The 22,489-nt window shown below is 42.4% G+C and overlaps 2 protein-coding genes across 2 annotated transcripts; one reads left to right on the plus strand and one right to left on the minus strand.

Annotated features, from left to right (window-relative positions):
- The first annotated feature begins 702 nt into the window (after positions 1-702).
- Positions 703-5,197, plus strand: LOC136447732 (uncharacterized). Its single transcript, XM_066446778.1, has 4 exons — positions 703-846; positions 2,715-2,997; positions 3,436-3,626; positions 4,287-5,197. The coding sequence occupies exons 2-4, from the start codon at positions 2,827-2,829 to the stop codon at positions 4,489-4,491; spliced, it is 567 nt and encodes a 188-aa protein (XP_066302875.1). The 5' UTR covers positions 703-846; positions 2,715-2,826; the 3' UTR covers positions 4,492-5,197.
- LOC136421044 (uncharacterized) lies at positions 4,887-21,891 on the minus strand. Its single transcript, XM_066408226.1, has 19 exons — positions 21,810-21,891; positions 21,226-21,429; positions 20,555-20,686; positions 18,649-18,861; positions 18,117-18,248; positions 16,853-17,065; positions 15,726-15,854; positions 15,089-15,208; positions 13,754-13,964; positions 12,594-12,779; positions 11,953-12,242; positions 10,634-10,840; positions 9,928-10,049; positions 9,533-9,577; positions 9,007-9,116; positions 8,501-8,679; positions 7,390-7,734; positions 6,958-7,090; positions 4,887-6,529 (listed from the first exon to the last, which is right to left on the minus strand). The coding sequence occupies exons 1-19, from the start codon at positions 21,889-21,891 to the stop codon at positions 6,130-6,132; spliced, it is 3,453 nt and encodes a 1,150-aa protein (XP_066264323.1). The 3' UTR covers positions 4,887-6,129.
- Positions 21,892-22,489: the final 598 nt, after the last annotated feature.

The following is a 22,489-nucleotide window of genomic DNA, read 5'->3' on the forward strand; positions in this document are numbered from 1 at the left end:
GGTATGACGGTACCTGGTGCTACACTGAAGACGGCCCGGAGCCATGCGATGTTGTTCCTTGCAACGGTGAGTCTGAAATTGACTACTGAACACCAATTCGTAATGCATGATATGTTATATACGCGAACACCTTGTGCTGATTGTACATATTGTTATTCTTTTATCTTGTATATCAGTTGAGTGTGCACGTTTGTACATGTTTTTGTACTGTTGATTTGAAGACTGTGTAATTCAGTCGGCTGTACATTGTCAAGAAGGTTGTACAGGCTGCAACGCTGTTTAAGTGTTTTAAGAATCTTTAAATAAACCATTATATGAAATTTGGCAGAATTTTCCTCCATGAATAGACATCTTTTACAGACCAGAAATATACTTCGCTTATCCTTTTATTAAATCAACAAAGTGTATGATTTGATATTGCATACGAATGTTAATGTAAATAGACTTCACAGTCGTCTGTGTCGCTGTACAAAATTGCCCGATATATTAGTGACACATCATAATGACATGGTTAGAGAATTCATATCATAATATATCTTGTAACTCTTCTATTTTTTTGTTTAGCTTCTTTAGGTTGAAGCTACTGTAGCCACGTTTGTAAGGAAGTCTTCCGGGCACAAGTCAGTGAAGCGTTACTTTACACCTTTGTTTTGTTTCCTTGAAGGGTTTACATTTCACGAGTCTGACTTGCAATTCATAGAACATCAGTAAGGGGCGCTTCTTTCAAGCACCCTTCAGGTCAGGTCAACTCAGGTCAATGATTTCCCCGTGTTTGTTCCTCGGGAGTTATACAAAGTACCAAGGGTGACTCAGCGGGTTTTTACGATCGGATGTAATTCCTGGAAGGCAAAACTACGAAAACCACGCTCTCCTTTTTCAGCACTCGGTTCCAGTGCTGAAAGTGGCTTCAGCACTGGAAAACCAGTGCTGAGTTAAGTTCAGCACTGGAAAACCAGTGCTGAACTTTCTTCAGCACTGGAAAACCAGTGCTGAACTTAACTCAGCACTGGAAAACCAGTGCTGAGTGGAGTTCAGCACTGGAGAACTCGACGTCAGCACTGGAAACCGAGTGCTGAGACAAGCTTCGGCACTGGAAACCGAGTGCTGACAAATATTCCGCACTGGAAAACTAGTGCTGAGATACGTTACGGCGGTGACTTACTTGCGATTTCAAACCGTAGTATTTTTCCGGACTATTCACTGAAATTTATCCATAGCGCATATCTATGACAGATTTCGATTTCTATATTACCGGGGTAAAGTGCTCTGACGCTGCTCTGACTATAAATCCTCGACGTGACCGATTTTTGAGTAAGATCTTCCGGTGGGCCAGAGGTTAAAGGGTAACTGCAACGTCATTGGAAGATACCATTGTTTGCGGACAAGTTACAAGACACCCGGGAACTCATTTGCCTACCTGAAATAACAATTTCTACTTCCTTATTTAATTTCAAAATGTTAAATTTCAAAATACTGATTAGCAAACGAACCAATACAATTTTCAAAACACTTTATTTTGAAGCCCATCCATGCCCATCACATCGAGGGCTATCAAGCACCATCGGACGCACCAACAGCCATGACAGATTTAATATTTCTTGAGATTCATCGCCGGCTCTTCGAGTAGAATATCAGAACCACCGGCCCTTTTCAGGGCCACCCAAATCTCTCACAAAAGAGCTGTATCACATCACAATCACGAAACAAAGATATACAACTTATGACCAGAAAGAAAGAAAGAAATAAAGTTGTTCATTTGCTACACATCCCTCATACCTATATCTACTATAAAATAATTACACAATGAACAAAATGACAAAATTGTGTCGGAATAAAGTTGGTCATTGTTTATTCTAAATGAATCACAAAGTAACTAGTAAGTAAGTTAACAAGTGACCATGTTGTACTTCTTACGACTAATACTTCTCTCAGCACTGGTAAGAAAAACGTTCCAGTGCTGAAAACACTTCAGCACTCGTTTTCTAGTGCTGAGTTTTTTTCAGCACTCGTTTTCTAGTGCTGAGTTTTTTTCAGCACTCGTTTTCCAGTGCTGGGGATTTTTCAGCACTCGTTTTCCAGTGCTGAATTGTCCCCGAGCACTGGTAAATCCAGTGCGGAAAGCGTGGTTTTTGTACATCAGCACTCGGGCACCAGTGCTGAAAATACTTCAGCACTCGGTTACCAGTGCTGAAAATACTTCAGCACTCGTTTTCTAGTGCTGAGTTTTTTTCAGCACTCGTTTTCCAGTGCTGAGTTTTTTTCAGCACTCGTTTTCCAGTGCTGAATTGTCCCCGAGCACTGGTAAATCCAGTGCTGAAGGCGTGGTTTTTGTACATCAGCACTCGGTTCCAGTGCTGACGGCGGTTTCAGCACTGGGTAACCAGTGCTGAATGACCTTTGACATGACCCGTGACCTGGCGCCGCCGCTCTGTCGCGCATTCAGCACTGGTAACCGAGTGCCGAACTCCATTCAGCACTGGAAAACGAGTGCTGAAAGAAACTCAGCACTGGAATACAGCGATTCAGCACTGGAAAACGAGTGCTGAACTTTCTTCAGCACTGGAAAACGAGTGCTGAACTTTCTTCAGCACTGGAAAACGAGTGCTGAACTTTCGTCAGCACTGGAAAACCAGTGCTGAGGCCGATTCGTCCGTTGATTCAGCACTGGAATACCAGTGCGGAAGGCGTGGTTTTCGTAGACTTGCTCCTGGAAGTCCACGATGATCAAACCGACATGTCGTGATGTAAACGCTAATCTTACAAAGCGCTGAGAAGGATACAATCTTAGCTTTTGTAACCCGGAAGTGACTGAGCTTTCGCGATATTATGGCGACGGGTGAGACCACAGAAACAGCAGAAGAAGCCAAGAGTCCGGGCTGGTCTATGTGGCTGACGTGTAAGAGCATGAGGGCGAAGTTTCCCTCAGTCCGGCAGATCGCCACAGACGAGCTGGATCGTCTGCTGAAGGCCCAGCAAGCCTCGGACGGGAGTAACGAGGTCAGAAACAGGGGTCACGAAATTGGGGGAGGGGGGCAAGCGCGCAGTGCTAACCTTTTTGATTTGTCTGTATTTGACAAGTTATTGTGATTTACCACCTTTGTAGCCTATGTGCCATGTATTTAGTTTACTGGGGCTCCACATGGTAAGGGGGTGGGTGGGTGTATTGAAGCCCCGGTAAGCTAATTAGGATGGCACACAGGCTACCACATTTTGTGCATGGGTAACAAACCAAGTGATGAAACCATACTTACGCTACGAGTAACGTTAGTAGTCTTTTGACATAACTGTTATATATTTGTTTGTTCGTTCCTCTTTGTTAGGTTATATTCGGAAGTTCACCAATTCACTAAAGAAGGGCATTTATTAGCCAATCAGCACCAAGGACAGGGCATATCATTCTCATCCCCATAATTGGCAAAATTCTCATGATATCAGGTTCTGTTACTGGATTCCAGGCCAGTAGAGGAGTACTCTATCAGCCACATCCCTGATGCAGTCCGTGTGGACCACGGCGGCGATCTCACACCAGCCCTGGACAGAATACGGCAGGAGAACGACACGTCTCGTCCGCTGGCAGTCGTAGCCTACTGCTCCGTCGGATACAGGTCATCAGTGGTAGCAAAGAGGTCAGATGTTATCCGTGTTCGTTTGTTTCTTTGTTTCTTTGTTTGTTTGTTTTTCAGACCCCTTTAGTACCTAGTGGCACATAATGTAGCAAGTTTCCTTGCTGTTTAGGTAGCAGGAAATAATTTTACTGGGAGGGGTTGCCAGCCCACTTTATGTGCTCAAGGCACCTTTTCGTACACAGGACCCCCATTTATGTCCCTTCCAAAGGACGGGTGCAGCCCTAATCGAGATGCCTTTCCCAGGATTGAACCGGGGCCTCCCAGTTACCAACTAATTGGAACCAGTAGCTGAACTGTGAGGCTGCTACCAGTTGAGCTACAGGGACGTCCCATTAGCCTGGTATACATCCCTATCATAGCTATTGGGCCCGGCCCCTTCTGCCCTTTGCAAACCCGATAAAATATCAGGGATGGATACCAGGTTATTCAGATAATAGGGCCACACCAATTTATTTCCTTGGTTGAAGGTTATTTGAAATGAAGAATTGAACAGTCAGGACAACATGAAAGCAGAAACTTAAAGCTGACTACAGTCACTCCCTGAGACACTGTGTATCAAGGCTTTCCTCTCTGGTTTTATTATGCTTTCCAGGTAAGCATATTTTTCAACCAATATTTAAATCCCCAAATAAACGATCAACTGTTCATATTGTTGCCTAGGCTTGAGGAGGAACTGAAGAAACTCCCATCAGGCAATTCAAATCGACCAATCAGCATCTACAACCTGGAGGGTAGCCTGTTCAAATGGGCCAATGAGGGGAGGGCAATGGAGGACAGTGAATGCAAGACGACGACCTTGGCTCACCCATACAGTAGTTTATGGGGAAGGCTACTCAACAAACAACTCCACTGCTGGTCAAGATGATAATTGGTCACATTTATTTTTGTAGTCTTACATGTGAGCAGCCATCATACTAGTACAGGGTGATTCTGTAATTCTTTCTTGTAAATTTGCATATTAGTTGATTTGGTTCATGCTGAAAATCTTGATTTCCATGCGCTGTATTGATGTTGTCAGCAGGGCTAGCTCTTTATAACAAACACTGGCAAGTTACTGCTTAGCATATGTTTTGCACTTGTTTAATTTCCTGCTTCTGTCTTTCACAGCCAGACCAATGAAATAGATACAGCGCCTAAGGACAATCTTCGTAGTGAAGATAAAAATGGATGGCTCAGTATGTTAGTGGAACTTTAGTAGATAATAGATAGATATACATCGTACAGACTTAAGGTTTACCAGGACCAAGGAAGCTAACACAATCAACTTACAAAACTTCTGTATTTCTCAGCTAGTTGAGAACATTTCAATGTAACATTACGTGATATTCATGGCATTTCATAGGATACTGATACGGATATCTTATTAGCTAACGTACATATTATCTTGTTAAGTAACATATATATCTATTATTCATCATTAACATACATACTTATTAAGAAATTAACCTAGATATACCACCACATGTTATTGTCTTACAGAAAAGAGCATACCTTCTAAGCGGCACATGTGCATTTTGTTATATCCTGCCGGCTGCCTTTCTGTAATACAGATTTTTTAAAGTCCTCATTCGGATGAGTTTTGACATTAAAGATATCAATACAGATCAAAGCTTACATGCTAACATTCCTTTTAGAACTCAAAACAAATGCAAATACTCTAGTATGATAAGCTATAAAAGTCATTATCGAGAATTGCTTAAAACATTTCATTCTCATCTATCTAAATGAATGCTTTTGCCTCGGCATATTTTGCCTCCCATCAGACTACACATCATTTCTAAAACAACAGGAGCTAATTGATTCATTAGCATGCAACCTTGTCTTAACTTACTATCCTATTGAACCATCTGAAATTGTCTTCCCTTCATTAACATATCCATTAAGAGTTTTGGTATAAAACCCAGTTCTACCAGATCCTTCTTTAGTCACTGACGAAAGATGGCGGATGCTATCTGAAACGTCTGACTGTTTCAAAATCTTATCCAGTTGCTTGAGTAATTATTTTTGGCGTATCTTATTACCTGGATGTCTAACCTTCATCAACGTACACATCATTGTTTTCCTACAGCCTTTGCCTGTACTTTCTGTCACTATCGCGCATATGTCCATCCACTATCACAGGATGAGCAACACTTTGTAGTAGAATGTAGTTTATACATCAAAGAGAGAGCTGAGTTTTATAAACTAATGCAATGTAGGTTTCCCCATTTCATACACCTTAGCAACACAGAAAAGTTCATATTTCTAATGGCTTTAGACAACCTCTTGATTATTAAGCACAACTGTACCTATGTTTACATCATTACTAAGAAGCGAGAAGAGGCCAAATCCGTGTAATTATTATTAGACTAGTGCTAGCTTGTCATTGTTTATAAGTATTTGCAAACTGTGACTTTTTCTGTCGTGACCTGTACTGAACCCAGTGGGTATGTGTGTGTACAATTAGGTTCTTCATTCACTATCACTGATCGATTAAAAAGTTCTGGCGTCAGGTGAAAATGCCCTATATGCGACCAAAGTATAGGGTACAAGGAACTGCGATGATGATGCCCACAACGTACAGCACAAGGAACAGCCTATCCAGAACATGAGCCAACAAAGCATAATCCGTGGTGTACTCATCTTCGCCGCTTGTCGCCTGCGCTAAAGCATCAATGCTGACAGCCAGTTTGTTAACGCTGGCCTCCAGACGGGACATGGCGGCCCCAGCTTCATTATTTGGTTTGATCTTTACCGATGAGGACTTCCCAAGGTCGTCCTGCTCAAAGGCGTCGTTTGTGTAGGAACCGAACCTGCCCTTCTTCTTCGTGTAGACGCCGTCACTGGTAACACCGGCGGTACCGTCAAATGGATCATCATCGTTGTCCTTCAAATTCTTCGTCAGATCTCCCTTGAAAACCGCTCTGTTCAAATAACAAAAGTTGGGAACATGCATCACAAATGACTATTACTTTTCAACATGGATCTAACATGGATCTAATCTTAAAGTACCTAGCAGCTTTAGCGAAAACTATAGAGATCATTATGTTTCTATATAACGCTATTCGTTGAGCGCTGTCCTCATTACATGGTAAATGGCAACAAATACAAACACTAAACCTTCCACCGCTCTGTTGAAATTCAGGAAAAAGAGTTGAGTACAACACAAATTTGTCCTACTCACAGAGACAGTAGCGAAAATCATGCACATATGATCATAATGGTTCTATAGAAACCTTAAAGTTTGCGTTTTGCATTGAGCGCTATACATCCTGAATACATGGTAAATAGCAACACATACAAACACTTAACCTTCCACATAGATGCATATGTATATGGTAGGTATACATACATTGCCAAGTATCTCAGGAAGAATGTCCGAGCCCAGCCAGGCAGGGTCCCCTTCTTGTTGTGGATGCTGAGAACTAAGAGGGTCGTCAGCGTGAAGAGGCCCATCATACCCATGGACACGATGATCAGGATAGCTGTTTGGGATGAACATGTAGAGGTATGTGTGGTTACATAGTGTGTATATTAAAAACTACATAATACATAACAACAGTATGAAAACAACGAAGAAAGAAAACTATAAGTAATTATGCTTTGAATGATTGTATAGAGATATTTTTCATTGTAAAAGCACAGTCTTTCAAGGCTGTTCTGAATACAACACATGCAGTGTGACATGGGTTTAGCTGTCACATACACCTTTACAAGAGGGCTGTGCGTTTGCTAGAACAAATGTCGGGATAGGACCGGTCATGTCTGGTCAGAAGGAGCTCACCAATGAAGGGCAGGGTTCCGTTCACGGGGAGGAATCCGGTAACGACGACTAGCGACACGACCATGGACAGCATCACGGTGACGCTGAAGGAGATGCGGTCCCCCTTCTCTATGGGCAGCAGGAACGTGATGGTCATCAGCACCACCAGGATGATGCAGGGAGAGATGGTTGTCGCCAGGTGATAGCGAGGGTCCCGCTGAAGCTTCACGATCAGGCAGGCGTCTTTGTTGTTGTTGACGGTAGACAGGGTGATGTGGCCGCCCCATTCCCCGTATTTGATTGGCGCGGTGGTGTTGGTACATGTCAAGAAGTTTGGGTCATTGTTCCTCTTCGGCTGAGAACAGCCTGTAGGTACAAACAATGTCGCAATAGATAAAAAAGATATAGCGATTTAGCATCATTGAACGTTTCTGTGCAGTAACGTCCTCTGTCATGTGCTAATCATCTTGCGTTCCAAATCCGCAGACATTCATAGTTTCCACGGGAGCGGAACAAACTACAGAGGCGCCGTGAACAAAGGCCGGTCCGGGGCTGAGTGCCTCCCGTGTTCACGGGAGTACCTCTCACAGGTCACATAGTGTGGGTCTTAAAAAGGCGGAATACCTTTACAATTGTATGATAACAATGAATAAAGAACACTATCAGTATGCAAAACAGCACACTCTTTGCATACTTGCATCTTTTATTTTCAGTAATTGTTAGTAGTACCTTATATTAGAAGGCATAAGGTAGATTACAGTAAGAGGGCAGTTCAATATCGATTTGGCCTGGCCCATTTCCAGTTATGTTAGGAGGCTGCACATTTATAATGATTTTTATCATGATAAGATACATCTCTATAGGTTACCTGTCTATTTTCAGTTCTGAAATATTGATATATTATCTATTACAGCTGCTAGAGTGGTATGAAGTATGGTTGTAAAACCAGTTAGATTCAAAGCAGTCATCAAGGTCCTGAATGCGGCTTGTTCATTCAAAAAAGGTTTTTGCAGTTTTTGATAGATTCATTTTTCACAAACTAATAACGAACGAACGAAACCTACAATTTTTTTTCAAACATAGGGTGAACAGATGTCTGTGAACATTTGTGACCTTTCCCTTTGATACGTACCCACTTGGTAGTTTTCTCCGGCCGTCCAACAGATAGAACAGGTCATGTTGTCCTGGGGAAACAGGTAAGGGTCAAGCTCGCATGTAGTGGTGGTCAGCGTCTCTACTGTCCAGTGGACCTTGCCAGTGTTGTCCACCTTCAGCTCTACCTCAGGGAATCCACTGTACTGCGTGTCCGCACTGTTGGTAGATGATAACTTTATTGCGCAACAATTGTACAAGGTACAAAGTATGGCTGGTACATCACTACAGTTCTATATATATCTAAGGGCTAATCTACCTAAGAAAAGAGTGTATAGTATGAGTTTAGAAATAGTTCTTACAATCATTGGAGGAATTTCTATCGTCTAGACATTCTTTAATATATTTTCCAATGTATACAATGCAAGGATTGTCACATATCAATATGCAACAGGGGCTTAACCTTAGTCTTTCTATTAATAGTCAACAACTTAGAAATGTTACAAAGACTGCTGGCGAATACAGCCATGGAACAGATGTACCTACTTTGTTTTCAGTATCAGGCTGGGCATCCAAAGGAGACTTGCAGCGATAGAAATATCCGTGATACCACCATAGTCTCCAGTGTGCCAGATTAAACGTCTATCTTTCCACGTCTGAAAGACAATAGAGATATCATTGTCAGCCGAATTATGCTTCATATGATACAACTGCATTGAAAGAATACAGCTATCTTGTCTCAAAGCAGAGGAGTGGGTCCAGCTGGTTTTTGACGGGTTTTTAGGTGTTTTGTCGGACTTTCTACCTTGTCATGTTCTTTTTGACACAAAGTTGAAAGCCCGACAAAAACACCTAAAAACACGCCAAAAACCAGCCGGACCCACTCCTCTGCTTGGAAAGTAACAGTTATCCAGGAGTCTGTAATATGTTGTGCAATATCCATGTATCAAGTTGAAAAGACTATTATACTTTCACGATTAAGTACAAGCTATCATGATAATTTCCTATCGTCTTACGACATGTACGAGAAATTTCGAAAAGAGAACCATACTAGTATATGTATTGAACATACGTATTCCGTTTTGACGTCAGAGATTATGATTTCCTCCCGTTCGTCCTAACAAAAATGAAGAGGGTACAAACATGATCAGATTAGTTTCAGCTATGCAATGAGAGTTTTACTCGTTCGCTTGGATTTTAACCAAATCTTCCCCGTTTTCCCAATGCCCACCATCGGACAAACGTATAGGGCTCATCATCATCATTCGTCCGGATTTACCGGTGAGGTTCAATAGATGATACCATGGTGGTCTACGGTGGTAGCTGTATTCGTGCTTCTTCACAAGTACCAAAACTATCCATCGTACACAAGGTACGTTGAGCCATCAATAGGATATAACCATCTCGCGCAGTAACTACATGTATTCATAATATCTAACGGTGCGAAGTTTCAGATTACACGCTTACCAAATTCACGACGTTGACGATGTAGGCCTGGACGCCGAGGCGTATAAACCTGCTGGGAGGCAGCGCCTTGTTGTACACGTCAGGACTGAGCAGATCATTCACTAGTCGTGCATGGTGGTCCACTGCGGAGAAGGGACACGGAAAAGAGCCGTCACTTCCGCCCCCTCCAAATTATTGTGGATTGTTAAGTTGATATTGAAAAAAACCAAACATGGCCTACACAGAAGATTTTTGGCTGGGCTTTTTGGGGGCTAAAAATATGTTATTTTTTTTATTGTAACCGGGCGACTGTGAAGATAGGTTACAATAAGAACTGTGGTACAACTAGAGTTCCACGATCTCATACCTTGGTGAAATGATGTTAACCTTTTCGAGTGATGTATCATAAATGCTTCTCATTGATTATTCAAATACGGTGATGATGCAAATAAGGTCACCACGTGCATAAATACTATCAGTTGTTCATATTCTCCACTCAAATAACAACATATAAAAGTCTTATCTGAGCAAAGACGCGAGAATTTCATCATCAATTATGTAAATAAGACATTGATTTGCATGATATATGTCTAATGATTGTCTCTTTGACTTTCAAATGCTGGAAGTATCGAATTCCCATCATTTACTGTCTAAAGCCAAAACCCCAGCCAAAAAGCCAGCTACGGAGGCTTGACATGCAAAGGTCTTACCGATGAGCAAAACCTACCTGCACAGTCGGGAACAACAGAGGGAGACCACCTTCCTATGAGTCCAGTGCCGTTACTGACACACTGAGCCCTGTTTAAGAGATTGTCGTCCTGGACTATGTAGCCTTTGTCACAGATGAACGTGATCCACTCGCCCAGAGGGTAGAAGTTCAGAAGCGGTCTCCTCTGGCCGAAATCAGGCTTCCCCGGGTCAAGGCAGCCTCTGTCTGCAAGAAGAAAGAGATTTTTTTATTTGAAAAATATCTTTAACATGCAACATAAAAAAGCAACACACACATAGTGATGACGCGCTCAGGGAAACCCGCTTATTTAAGATACATCACGAAACACGAGAAACAAAACACGTGACGAAGTATGAAACACTAACAGTACGGGAACAATACAGAAACCGAGGTGCTAAAAAAAGAGATTTTTTGATGAGTCAATAAAGTTAATTGTTTTTTAATCAGGTCGTAGCAAACGTCTGCTACTTCAGCTTTCCCTGGATGGTTTATTTGTTTATTTGTTTGTTTATTTCTCTAAAACAGCCTTGTTGCTGCCTTTGCGCTGAATTGTCCGGTCTGTTTATAATTTTACATATTGGCATACCACATAATGACGGAAAACATTGTCATATCAAAAAACTTTCTAAAGGTACTACATGCGCATCGTAATTGCAAATATAAACGGTAGTAATTAACTAAAACGCTATTGAGTTAAAATCTTTAAGTGCTGCACAAAATCTTTAAGTGCTACAGAAAATGATGCCCCGAGAGTTAAGTCAGACATTGGTGTTGATGCATTGCACTATGGCGCCGCTAGGTGTGACCATACTTAAGTAGTTTCAGCACAACACATATTCTAAAGTTGATAATGGTCTGTAAAACATGTCTATTCATGGAGCAAATGTCTGAACTGCCAAATTTCAGACTCACCGTTGCAAGGAACAACATCGCATAGCTCTGAACTGCCATTTTTCATATAGTGGATTATTTCCATACTACTACACCATATTTTACAAGATAGACTAATTAGCCTAATAGAATGTTACCAGTGAATGCCATACTCTGTACCTTGTACAATTGTTGTGCAAAAAAGTTATTCATTTATTTATTTAAAGATTCAAACAAGAAAATTAAAACAGCCTCGCAGCCGGTGCAACCTTCTTGACAACGTACAGCCGGCTGAATTACACTTAAAAATTAATCAACAGTACAAACATGTACAAACGAGCACACTCAACTGATATAAAGATAAAAGAATAACAATATGTACAATCAGCAATAGGTGTTCGCGTATATAACATATTATACATGACGAGTTTCAGTTTCAGACTCACCGTTGCAAGGAACAATATCGCATGGCTCCGGGCCGTCTTCAGTGTAGCACCAGGGCATGAACCATCCGCGCAGCGGGTCGGGGTTGGGGTTTCGGCAGTAGTTCTCCTGCAGGTTGGCCCAGGGGTACTGTGTGATGTAGTATCTGTTGTCGTCTGTGTCCCACCGGAGGCACTCAGCCCCGGACCGGCCTTTGTTCACGGCGCCTCTGTAGTTTGTTCCGCTCCCGTGGAAACATTGAATGTCTGCGGATTTGGAACGCAAGATGATTAGCAAGTGACAGAGGACGTTACTGCACAGAAACGTTCAATGATGCTTAATCGCTATATATTTTTTATTTATTAAATGACATTTAATTACAGGACTTGAAGACAAAATATAGTGCCACAGGAAGTCACCAGGTGGTCCATAAACGAACGTGTCCTTCATTTATGGACACCGACACCTACCTACATACCTAATTCCATGAAGATACATCCACAATTTCTCAAGTTACGCTGTCCAGACATATAACGTCACACAATCAACTGGCACAGAAAATCTAATCTTCTTGTGGAAGGTAAAAAAAAACAGAGAAGAAAGAGGCTCTACAGATGTTGCAATTGAGGTTGACATATAAGGCATGATAACTACTGAATCACACATGATAAGTGTTGTTGGCTCACCTGTAGCTGTATCTTCTGTCTCTGACGTCAGGGCCTTGGTGTTGTAACAATCTGAATGCGGGAAAATGTCGCAGGACAGAACCGCCGGCCAGGAACCGTTCCCCAGACACGACGCCCGGACCTCTTCGCACCAAGACCGACAGGGCAGCTGCTGCCGTAGGAGACTGAAACAAAAATAAAAGTTTCGTTAGTTACGTTCTCTCAGAGCTCAGAATGCCTCTTGTTTTCCCTCAAAGTGGATGCAAACAATTCTGTTCCTTTCTTATTGTGTTGATTCTGAACACCCTTCAGAAAGCAGAGCCCCTATCGCTCGATTCGTTAGCTATCAATCAATCAGGTTACGCCTCACATCGTTACTTGAGGTTCAGAACATACCGCCAAATTGTGCCAAATAAGAATAGCTCATTAATCTTTCGTGAGCAACTGTCAGTAACGTCACCAGAGCCGTGCCTACCGGGGCTAAAGAGCAGGGCCCCTACGCGAGCGAGTTAACGAATCGAGCGATAGGGGCTCTGCTTTCAGGAGGGTGATTCTGAATGGCGCGGTAACATTCGTCGAAGGTCTTCTTGATCATACGATTTGGATGTGGCACATATTTAAAGTAGGATGTTACAGAACCATCCTCCGACAAGGATCATCTATGATAGCTTTTGCGGTAAAAAGACAGCTGGATTCTGTAAGTGTAAGACACATGCAAAAGATCACCCTCAATTTACAATTGTACAACAATCGCACGACGAATGCACCCTCATTAAATCAGGACCGACCCCTATCGCTCCACGTTAGCCCGCTCGCGTAGGAGCCCTGATCTTCAGCGCCGGTAGACATGGTTCTGGCGACGTCACCACCAAAACAGCTTCAGCCAATCAGAGGGTTTGCTAAACCTCATCTGAAGCAAAAGCACAAAGGACGCTGGGAAGCTATCAACCAATCAGGTTACGTCTCACATCGTTACTTTAGGTCCAGAACAAATTAACCGCAAAATAAGAATAGCTCATTAAGCAACTGTCAGTAACGGCGCCAGAACCATGTCTACCGGTGCTGAAGATCAGGGCCCCTACGCGAGCGAGCTAACGTGGAGCGATATGTGGTCCCGATTTAATGAAGGTAGACGAATGTGACCTTATCGGTTTCGTACCTTTCGTTACAACTCGGCATGATGACCGCGCATACTAGGTTGCTGACCTGGGGGTGACACGCGGACGAAGCTAAGCCGTGTAGAGCCCCTCCTGGTACCGTGGAGTTCAGGACCTCCTCAACCGTGTTGTGGTGCAGGGGGTTAGGGAGCGTCATCATGTCGTACTCCGTCCCTTTACACAGCGTAAACTCGGGAGGGATCTCCTCACATTCTGGAATACAACATTGTTGAGTGAGTAGTAATAATTTTCCACTCACAATTGTGGAATTTTCCACGAGTGAGTAGTAATAATTTTCCACTCACAATTGTGGAATTTTCCACCCACAATTGTGGAGTGGGTTAGGGAGCGTCACCATGTCGCACTCCGTCCCTTTACACAACGTAAACTCAGGAGGACTCTCCTAACACTCTGGACACCCCCATGAAACTCCTTATGGGCCGTACCCGGAAATATGGGCCGTACCCTGTAACAACTGGCCGTAACGTTACCCAATGGCGGACATCGCCCGGCCACAGTGCGTAGTCGCGTGAAAGTCGCGTCTAGATACCCTGTAACGCAACGATACACAATCACACATAGCCTATGCTCTGGCAAACATTCGAATTCCTGGCCACCTCTCTGCAGAGTGTCGTTGTACAAATCGCCCCCAATTTCGAGAACACTCACGCAAGCTGTGGCGACTTTCACGCGACTACGCACTATGGCCGGGCGATGTCCGCCATTGGGTACGGCCCATAGTTACAGGGTACGGCCCATATTTCCGGGTACGGCCCATAATGTTACCGGGTACGGCCCATACTTCCAGTTACGGCCCATATTTTTACCGGGTACGGCCCACATTTCTGGGTACGGCCCATAAGGAGTTTCATAGGGGTGCTGGAATTCAACACCGATTAGTGAGTGACGCACGAGGTGATATACTGGTCTCAGTGGTCCTACTTCGACAAACAGAAAGTAACCAACTACGTGGTTGGAAGAGCATAACATGACAACCCTTGCGTCTGTCATCTATACCAACATTGTTTTATATTTTCTCGTTTGGTGTTGGAATTTTATGGATGTTTCACGACGATGATGCTTGAACGCAAGTCTGTACCTGGGATGTAAGTGATTCTAAATTTGTGTACGGTATCAAGAGGGTAAGTAAAAAAATCCACTCACCACAATGTCTCGCCAACATCGTTTTAGATTTTCTCATTTATACTCATATAACGTTAGTGTTGTAATTCTGCTGTACGTTTCACGATGATTATGCTTGAACGTATGTCGGTACCTGGGATGTAACTGATTCTGAATATGGTGTACAGTATTAAAGTAAAAAACAATCTACTTACCACAATGTCTCTCGTCAGACCTGTCGCTACAGTCCACCTCTCCGTTACACCGCTGCCACGACTTGATACACGTCACTCCATCCGCACAACGGAACTGGCCAACGGTACAGGTAATGAAGACTAGTACAAAACATATCAGTTGGGTTAACTTTCATTTCAGGAGTACGAGTACAGAGTGGGCATAGCTCAAGGAGGTTACATAGGAAGTACAAACGTGTATGAGAAATCTATCAGGTATTCAGGTATACAACTGCGCACCAAGCAGGTAGGCAGATCGATGTTTACTTGTGGACAAAAGCAAAGATCAGAGCCTGTTGTTTTATAACGTTATATGCATTGAAATTTTGTCCAAACTGCAGGTCATATGTAGACAACATACAGAGCAACACACAAGCCTTTCCACTAGACGGCGATCTCTGAGCGACTTTGCAGCGACCAAAAGTTGTATTTGTGTGACTCTTGATTTCTTAATTGGAATATGATGCAAGATGCAAAAGTATAATCTAAAAGACAAAAAACACGCAAAAATCGTTTTTTTAAATCGTTCTTTATCTGAAATTAATTAAGCGATCGGTCAAATCATTGGAAAGGAATTGTTACTGCCAATCAACTAATCACAATATATGAGGAACCACACCTTTCTCTACAGACGTGTACGTGGCGTTGAATCCTCGCTCCGCTATCGAACGGTCGGAGGTGAAGAGGATGTTCATGAAGTGACTCGCTGACGTCACGACGCCCGGGTTGGTACCTCCTGTGTAACGACCTGAAAATGTGTGGGAGATATTACTGCACTGATTTCAAGATCTGGCGGGCAAGATGATAATAACTTTATTGCTCAAAAATTGTTTATTGCTCTGATATCAGAAAAGATACTGAGATCCAGGGTTAAGCCCTGCCAGATTGTAACATGATATTATAGATATTGCGGATGTAAGGTTTATTTTGTATTTCTATTTTGTAGTTTGTATTTGACGGTACAAAAATAATGAAACAATTGCATATAAAGCTTATCTAATTAAGGGTTAATGACCTGCCCGGGGTGTATATGGTGTCATAACGCCTGGCCATGTGCTATAACCACCGGTTTTATGAGGTGGTTATAACACATGGCCAGGCGTTATGAAATCATAAACACCGAGGAATAGGCGGGTCATTAACGTTATTATCATATAGCCTATCCAACCAGCTGACCCATATAAGAGAAGACAATTCCTGTATGACGCATCTGTCCTTTTTGTACAGAAGATGATAGATTTCATTTTGAAAACCAAAATTTCCACAGATAATTTTTAATAACATTGTTATCTTAGCATGTCAAATCTTTTTCAAATCTATTCTATTATCTATTATCACCATTCCTCCCTGCTGGGTGTCTGAATACTGTTTTCTTTCCGCCCGTTTAGATTTGACTTGTATTGAAATGGTTTATTCTAATTTGTCATATGCTAACAAAAAGATAACCTCCCCCTCTACGTAATGGAACGGTCGAACGGTTGTGTTATGGCGTCATAACAAATGGGCAATGGAGGCTTCTGATTGGTCGACGCCATCTGGCTATGTGATAATATAGCAATAAAGCAATAAAGCTTATCTAATATAGCACACAACGTATGGTAATTCAAATAATGATTCTGAAAACATATCCTTTCCACAAAAGACGTGGTATAGGATGAAACTATATACTTGTACAGCCTTTTGAAGAACCTCTAATGCCTAGGCACTTACTACAGTTACAGGAAAAACGTAAAACAAGACGATTACCGAGTGAGAATTTGCGGTTTGTTGTGTCTCCCTGGAACACTTCTACGTGGTCATACCCATCCTCGAGGTTGAAGTCCCCAAAGACCAGTCGGACAGCTTTCTTAAAGTCGACTCTGATGCGGTACCGGCATCGCTCCCCGTTAGGATAAGCAGCCGGGTAGAAAGGGGAGCTGAGCCGGCCGCTCTCCGTCATGAAGGCCCCAGATGGACACCCTATTGGAAGATTGCCAGTATCTTATTGGTCATTACGAACAACAAATGCTCTATCGTCTTGATTGTATACAAGATAAGTTTCCTAGTTTTCGATAGCACAGAAATAAATTCGTATACCTTATGGAACTAGACAAACCATTTACTATAAGCTCCATTTGTTCATTCATCTACAGCTGTCTTATAAAAGTGAGAAGAAACTGAACCTGTACATACATAACATAACTAGTCTTTAAATGTAGTAAGATTGCACGTTTTATCATTGTAATTATACTTCTACTTTATCACCATGACATATACTTCGCTTGTAAGAGCATAAACGTACAATAAAGGTCTTTCATTCATTGATTCTTAATACACCAATTTCTTAATGTCTGTAGTATGTACATCCGTTTGACACTAACTGACTATTTGCATCGTCGGTTGATAAGAAAATGTTGAGTGATTGGCATTTGCACAAAAGAGGCAAAAACGTGCATAGTTCGTCAATAAAATGATGCTGGCAGCCAACTTTCGATATGTGAGCAAATACTTGTTCTATTACAATAGCCACCCCTCCAGAAAAGCACACATGTGTAAATGCATCCCACTTGTGTCACTGGCAGAAAATGTAAATGCATTGCAAATTGATCGGCTATCTTACCAATACAACGCCAAATGCTTGCTATATGCTTTTCATATAACGATTGTTTGCAGCCGTCTGTCTTCATAACCTCACCACCAGAAATAGATCACACATGTATACATACATCCCACTGGCACTTCTGACATGCTGAACTGAGGCAGGTAGATACGTTGATATATCGATGGGTTATCTAATGCCTAGGTCACATTTCCAAAGCGGGGCCCGGTCGGGCAGCTTGCGGGAACGAAAAATATTAATATATAAAAGACAAAAGAAAGACACAAAACGGGAAAAATGGCTCCTAACCATAAATTGTGTGTTTTCTTGATATGCACTTTTTATTTTTCGTTTTCACAAACAGCCCGGCCGGGCCCCGGCTTGGAAATGTGACCCTAGCATAACCAATACGCCACAAATGGTTGTTCATACCTATATCCACTGCCGTGTAGGTGGCATTGAACCCAACAGCTGTCCCAGTACTGTCTGATGTGAAGACGACCGTCATGGCGTTAGCGGTGGAGTATATGGTGTCCAGGGTCAGCAGACCAGTGTTCCGAACCCCTGTAATGTAAACCGGAAGCAAAATGTGTCTACGTCTTTGAATTCTTGATAAAGCTGCCTTTCACACACTTGTTGGCTGTCAGTTTGCCGTAATCCTTATTAGTAAAGTTGCAAAGTATGGGCATTTTATCGGCAGCTAACAAAAAGACAACTTGCTTCGTCGGATTTCAGAAGGTCTTAACTCGTGATATTCCTTCCTTAGGTACTCAAACGGTGGTCCGTTATTGTACATTGTATCCTGAATTGAAATTGTGAAATTAGTGAATGTTCGTGTAGTGTTTACGGACATTCTGCAACAATGTGAGTAACGTTAACGGATACCCATAATGTCGTCTTTCGCACTTTTCAATCTTTTTCTTCTATTTAGCCAGCCTCGTCTGAAGTAAACCAGAGTCCTCACCTATTTGAGCTTGCCTGTCAGTGGAGTTTCCGTCATAGATGTCCAAGAAGTCCGAACCTCTCTCAAGGTCAAGCACGGTGAAGGTCAGCCGAATCCGTTTGTCTGGCTCGACCGCGATGTCGTACCGACATGTCTGGTCGTTTGGGTAGTTCTCAGGGTAGCTCGGACTGGTGAAAACCCCGCTTGCTCCTGTTAGCAGCACCGGTAGGCATCCTATAGGGGAACAACGTCAGCAATAGACCTCTTTCCAGTTACGGCGGCCATTTTGAATTCCCAGAGGTCAGCTCGGGGTCATGCACCAAAACGAGGCAGTCCCTGACTCAGATCCTACTATAACCCTGGGTAATGCCAGTTATACCATCTTCGGTTGTACATTTCGCCCCTCTAAGATGAAATAATCTAATATATGTGCCTTTCATATGTAGAAAATATTGTTGTGGACATTTTGACTTATTTTTGGCTAAATTTTTATTCGTTTTCCACAGTTTTTGATGGGTAACTTAAGGACAGTGTCTACATTTGTATATCCTCCTTAATATCTTTTTACTAGTAGGATTGATACAAGACATGGAAAGACTAGCTGCAGACTGGCATCCTTGTGGGTAAAAAATTAGAACACAATTTGCAGTTGTTCTGAGAATTTCTAGATGCCGGGATCCGTTCTGCAAACAAAGCTGTATGGGGTGATTGGGGTCCAATGCAGAACTCAGTGCAGTGGGAAAGGTGGGGTACAGACTGGTTGCGTTCTTTGTATATTTGTATGTCAGTTTGCTCCAATGATAGTTTTGGTAGCATACACTTCCACAAGTTGAGTCCAGATAATTGTGGGCTGAAATTTAGCAGATCTATCCTGTGATTTTGATGATTTCTCAATGCTAAGATCGGCATGGCAAAGAAACGCTATACCCGTAAATGTTATCGCCAGTGGGACAGGGATCGACCCCAGTCTCTACCAAACTAACTACGCTGGCAACTAGTGATGGGAACGCATCTGTGATTTACCCCGCCTTCCCCACTGAGTTCTGCATTGGACTGGACCGGTCGACCCCATAGAGCTTAGTGCAGTGCAGACCGGATCTTGGTATCTAGAACTTGTCGTAACAACTGCCAATTGTCTTCTAATTTTTTTACCCACAAGAATGCCAGCCTGCAGCTAGTCTTTCCAGGTCTTGTATTAATCCTACTACATATAGTTAAGATATTAAGGAGGATACATGGTAGAGACTGTCCTTACGTTACCCATCAAAAACTGTGGAAAACGAATAAAAATTTAGCCAAAAATAAGTCAAAATGTCCACAACAATATTTTCTACATATGAAAGGCACATACATGTATATTAGATTATTTCATCTTAGAGGGGCGAAATGTACAACCGGAGATGGTATAACTGGCATTACCCAGGGTTATAGTAGGATCTGAGTCAGGGACTGCCTCGTTTTGGTGCATGACCCCGAGCTGACCCCTGGGAATTCAAAATGGCCGCCGTAACTGGAAAGAGGTCTATTGTCATGTCATAGATCAACAGAATTTCATATGGTGAAACTGTGATATAGAATATTCAGTCAGCCTGTGTATCCCGTGGTATCCCACCCTATGTATTTACCGGTGGCTATCAATATATCTACGCAGGGTGGTAATGTTTTTGACCAATGTCGTACGTTTTTGTTCATTAGAGAGTAAAGAAAATATTCGCCTGGTTTATGATATTTTTTGGGACAAGCAGCCAACGCATTCAATTTTCGACGTTTTCGACCAGTGTCGTTTAGGTTCATTGAAGAATAAAGGCAATTCGTCCGTTATGACAGTTGTTTTAACAGCTGTTGGGGGAAAAGCAGCCATCGTTGCTGCGTTTAAATGAGCTCAATTCAAAGACAATTCGTTTGTTTTAACATAGGTTTTACACACCTGGATCCAATGTTATGTAGGAGGCGTTAAACCCCGAGGCCGTCCCTGCCCTGTCCGAAGTGAACACGACCGTCATGACGTTACCTGTAGATTTGATAGGGTCGACGCTCACCTGACCTGTGTACCGTTCTCCTGTAAATAAAAACAACAACATTTTGATGGCAAACACACCGCGAATAACTTCCTTCCGTGCATTTGACGTTTTTTCTACGTAGTTAGCCATTTTACATACTGGATACAAGCATAAAACTTTGCCCCGCCCGTCCCCGAATTTAAAAAAAAAATCTTAGGACATTGAAGAAGAGTGACCGGTGTCACTCGAAATGTCCGGAGGTAATCTCCTTACCTTGTCCAGTTTTAGACATTGATTTGTCTTTAGAGATTGAGTTGTAGAGATTGATATTGTTCACCGAGATGTCTAACCTTTATGAACGTAAAATAATTGTTAACTTCCATTAACATCAATCAGCCGGGTTACATAAGTCCGCCACTTTGAAAAACAGTGGGTTTGAGAGATCTTTAGTGCAGAACCCCCTAGGTATGCACAGTTAAATTAAGATATGCATTGTACTGAGCGGGACGTTGGCTTGGAGATCTGTTTGGACGTATATTTCAAGGTGGCGGAATTATGTATACATGTACCCTGATGGAATTATATTAGCAGATGTTACCTCTTCCATTTTGGTCGTTTCCGTCATAGACCTCCACGTAGTCCAGGTCTCTCTCAACGTTGAAGTCAGAAAATGCTAACCGGATCCTCTGACTCCGCTGAACCACGATCTCGTACCGACATCTCTGGTTGCTCGGGTAGTTGTCCGGATAGTTGGGACTGCTGAATGTCCCAGTTTCCGCTGTCAGTAGAACTGGTCGGCACGCTAGTAGTGGGGAAGGACGTTTTTTGTTACCACAACATAGCGATAGATATGAAGAATCATAGGCATGCATAGATGTAGCATCTTTTTTAGCACACATATGCCAGCCAATTTGAAACATATTCCATCTTTAAATATATATATAACTTATGACATGGAGCATTAGCATTCATTCACCTACAAACACGTTCCAACTCTAGTCATTAAACACCTAACATTTGGATGAACAGCCGGCCCTTCGGCCAATCTAGATCGAATTGAACCCCAAAACAAATAGTTGCGATTACTTTTGTTTCTATAGTTACAAGCTACACGTTGATACAATTGTTTGAAATTGAGGACGTATGAGCATATCGTTCAAAATAAGATCGAACGAACATTACCTTGTTGCCGTTGCCGTTGCCCAGACACGGAGACTGTCAACAGGACGTGCGCCAGCCCAGCAAAACTAATGAGGCGCCACATCAGGACTTCGATGCTAAACAATATGGAACGAAATAGTTGTCAGGATAAATGTTGAAATCTGCTCAAAAACAAACTAGGCGCCACATAAGGACTTTGATACCCGCCCTAACAAATAATACGATATAAACAGGACATAATCAGGCTAGATGTTGATAAGCTATTTAAGCGTTAAGTAATGTTGGAGGTCGCTAACTTTAGAAACTTGTCATATGTTCTTTTCTAAATACTGTAGTCAAACTGTAAACATTTTTTTCACATTCATTTCTTCTGAACCAGCCTAACAACAAAACAAAAACTGTAAACATTACTAACTCCATCAAGGATGAACTATTGTTGAAGAACATACAGATCCGATCAGAGATTCCTAATGCCACAACAAAAGAGTTAAGTACGTTACAATGGGCTTCTATAACACGACCGCCCGAACGTGTGTATCGAGAGACGAGCGAGTTTTGCCCGCAGCTACTTTGTGTAATTACCGTAGATGGCCTCGAATGAACCCTACCGTAACGTCAGAGCAAAACAAATTTAGTAATCCACCGGAAATCCCTGTTTGAGTCATGCGAACAATTTTGCAGCAAACAACAGGCTAGATTTC

This window comes from Branchiostoma lanceolatum, chromosome 1 (genome assembly GCF_035083965.1).
Source record: "Branchiostoma lanceolatum isolate klBraLanc5 chromosome 1, klBraLanc5.hap2, whole genome shotgun sequence".
NCBI lineage: Eukaryota > Metazoa > Chordata > Leptocardii > Amphioxiformes > Branchiostomatidae > Branchiostoma > Branchiostoma lanceolatum.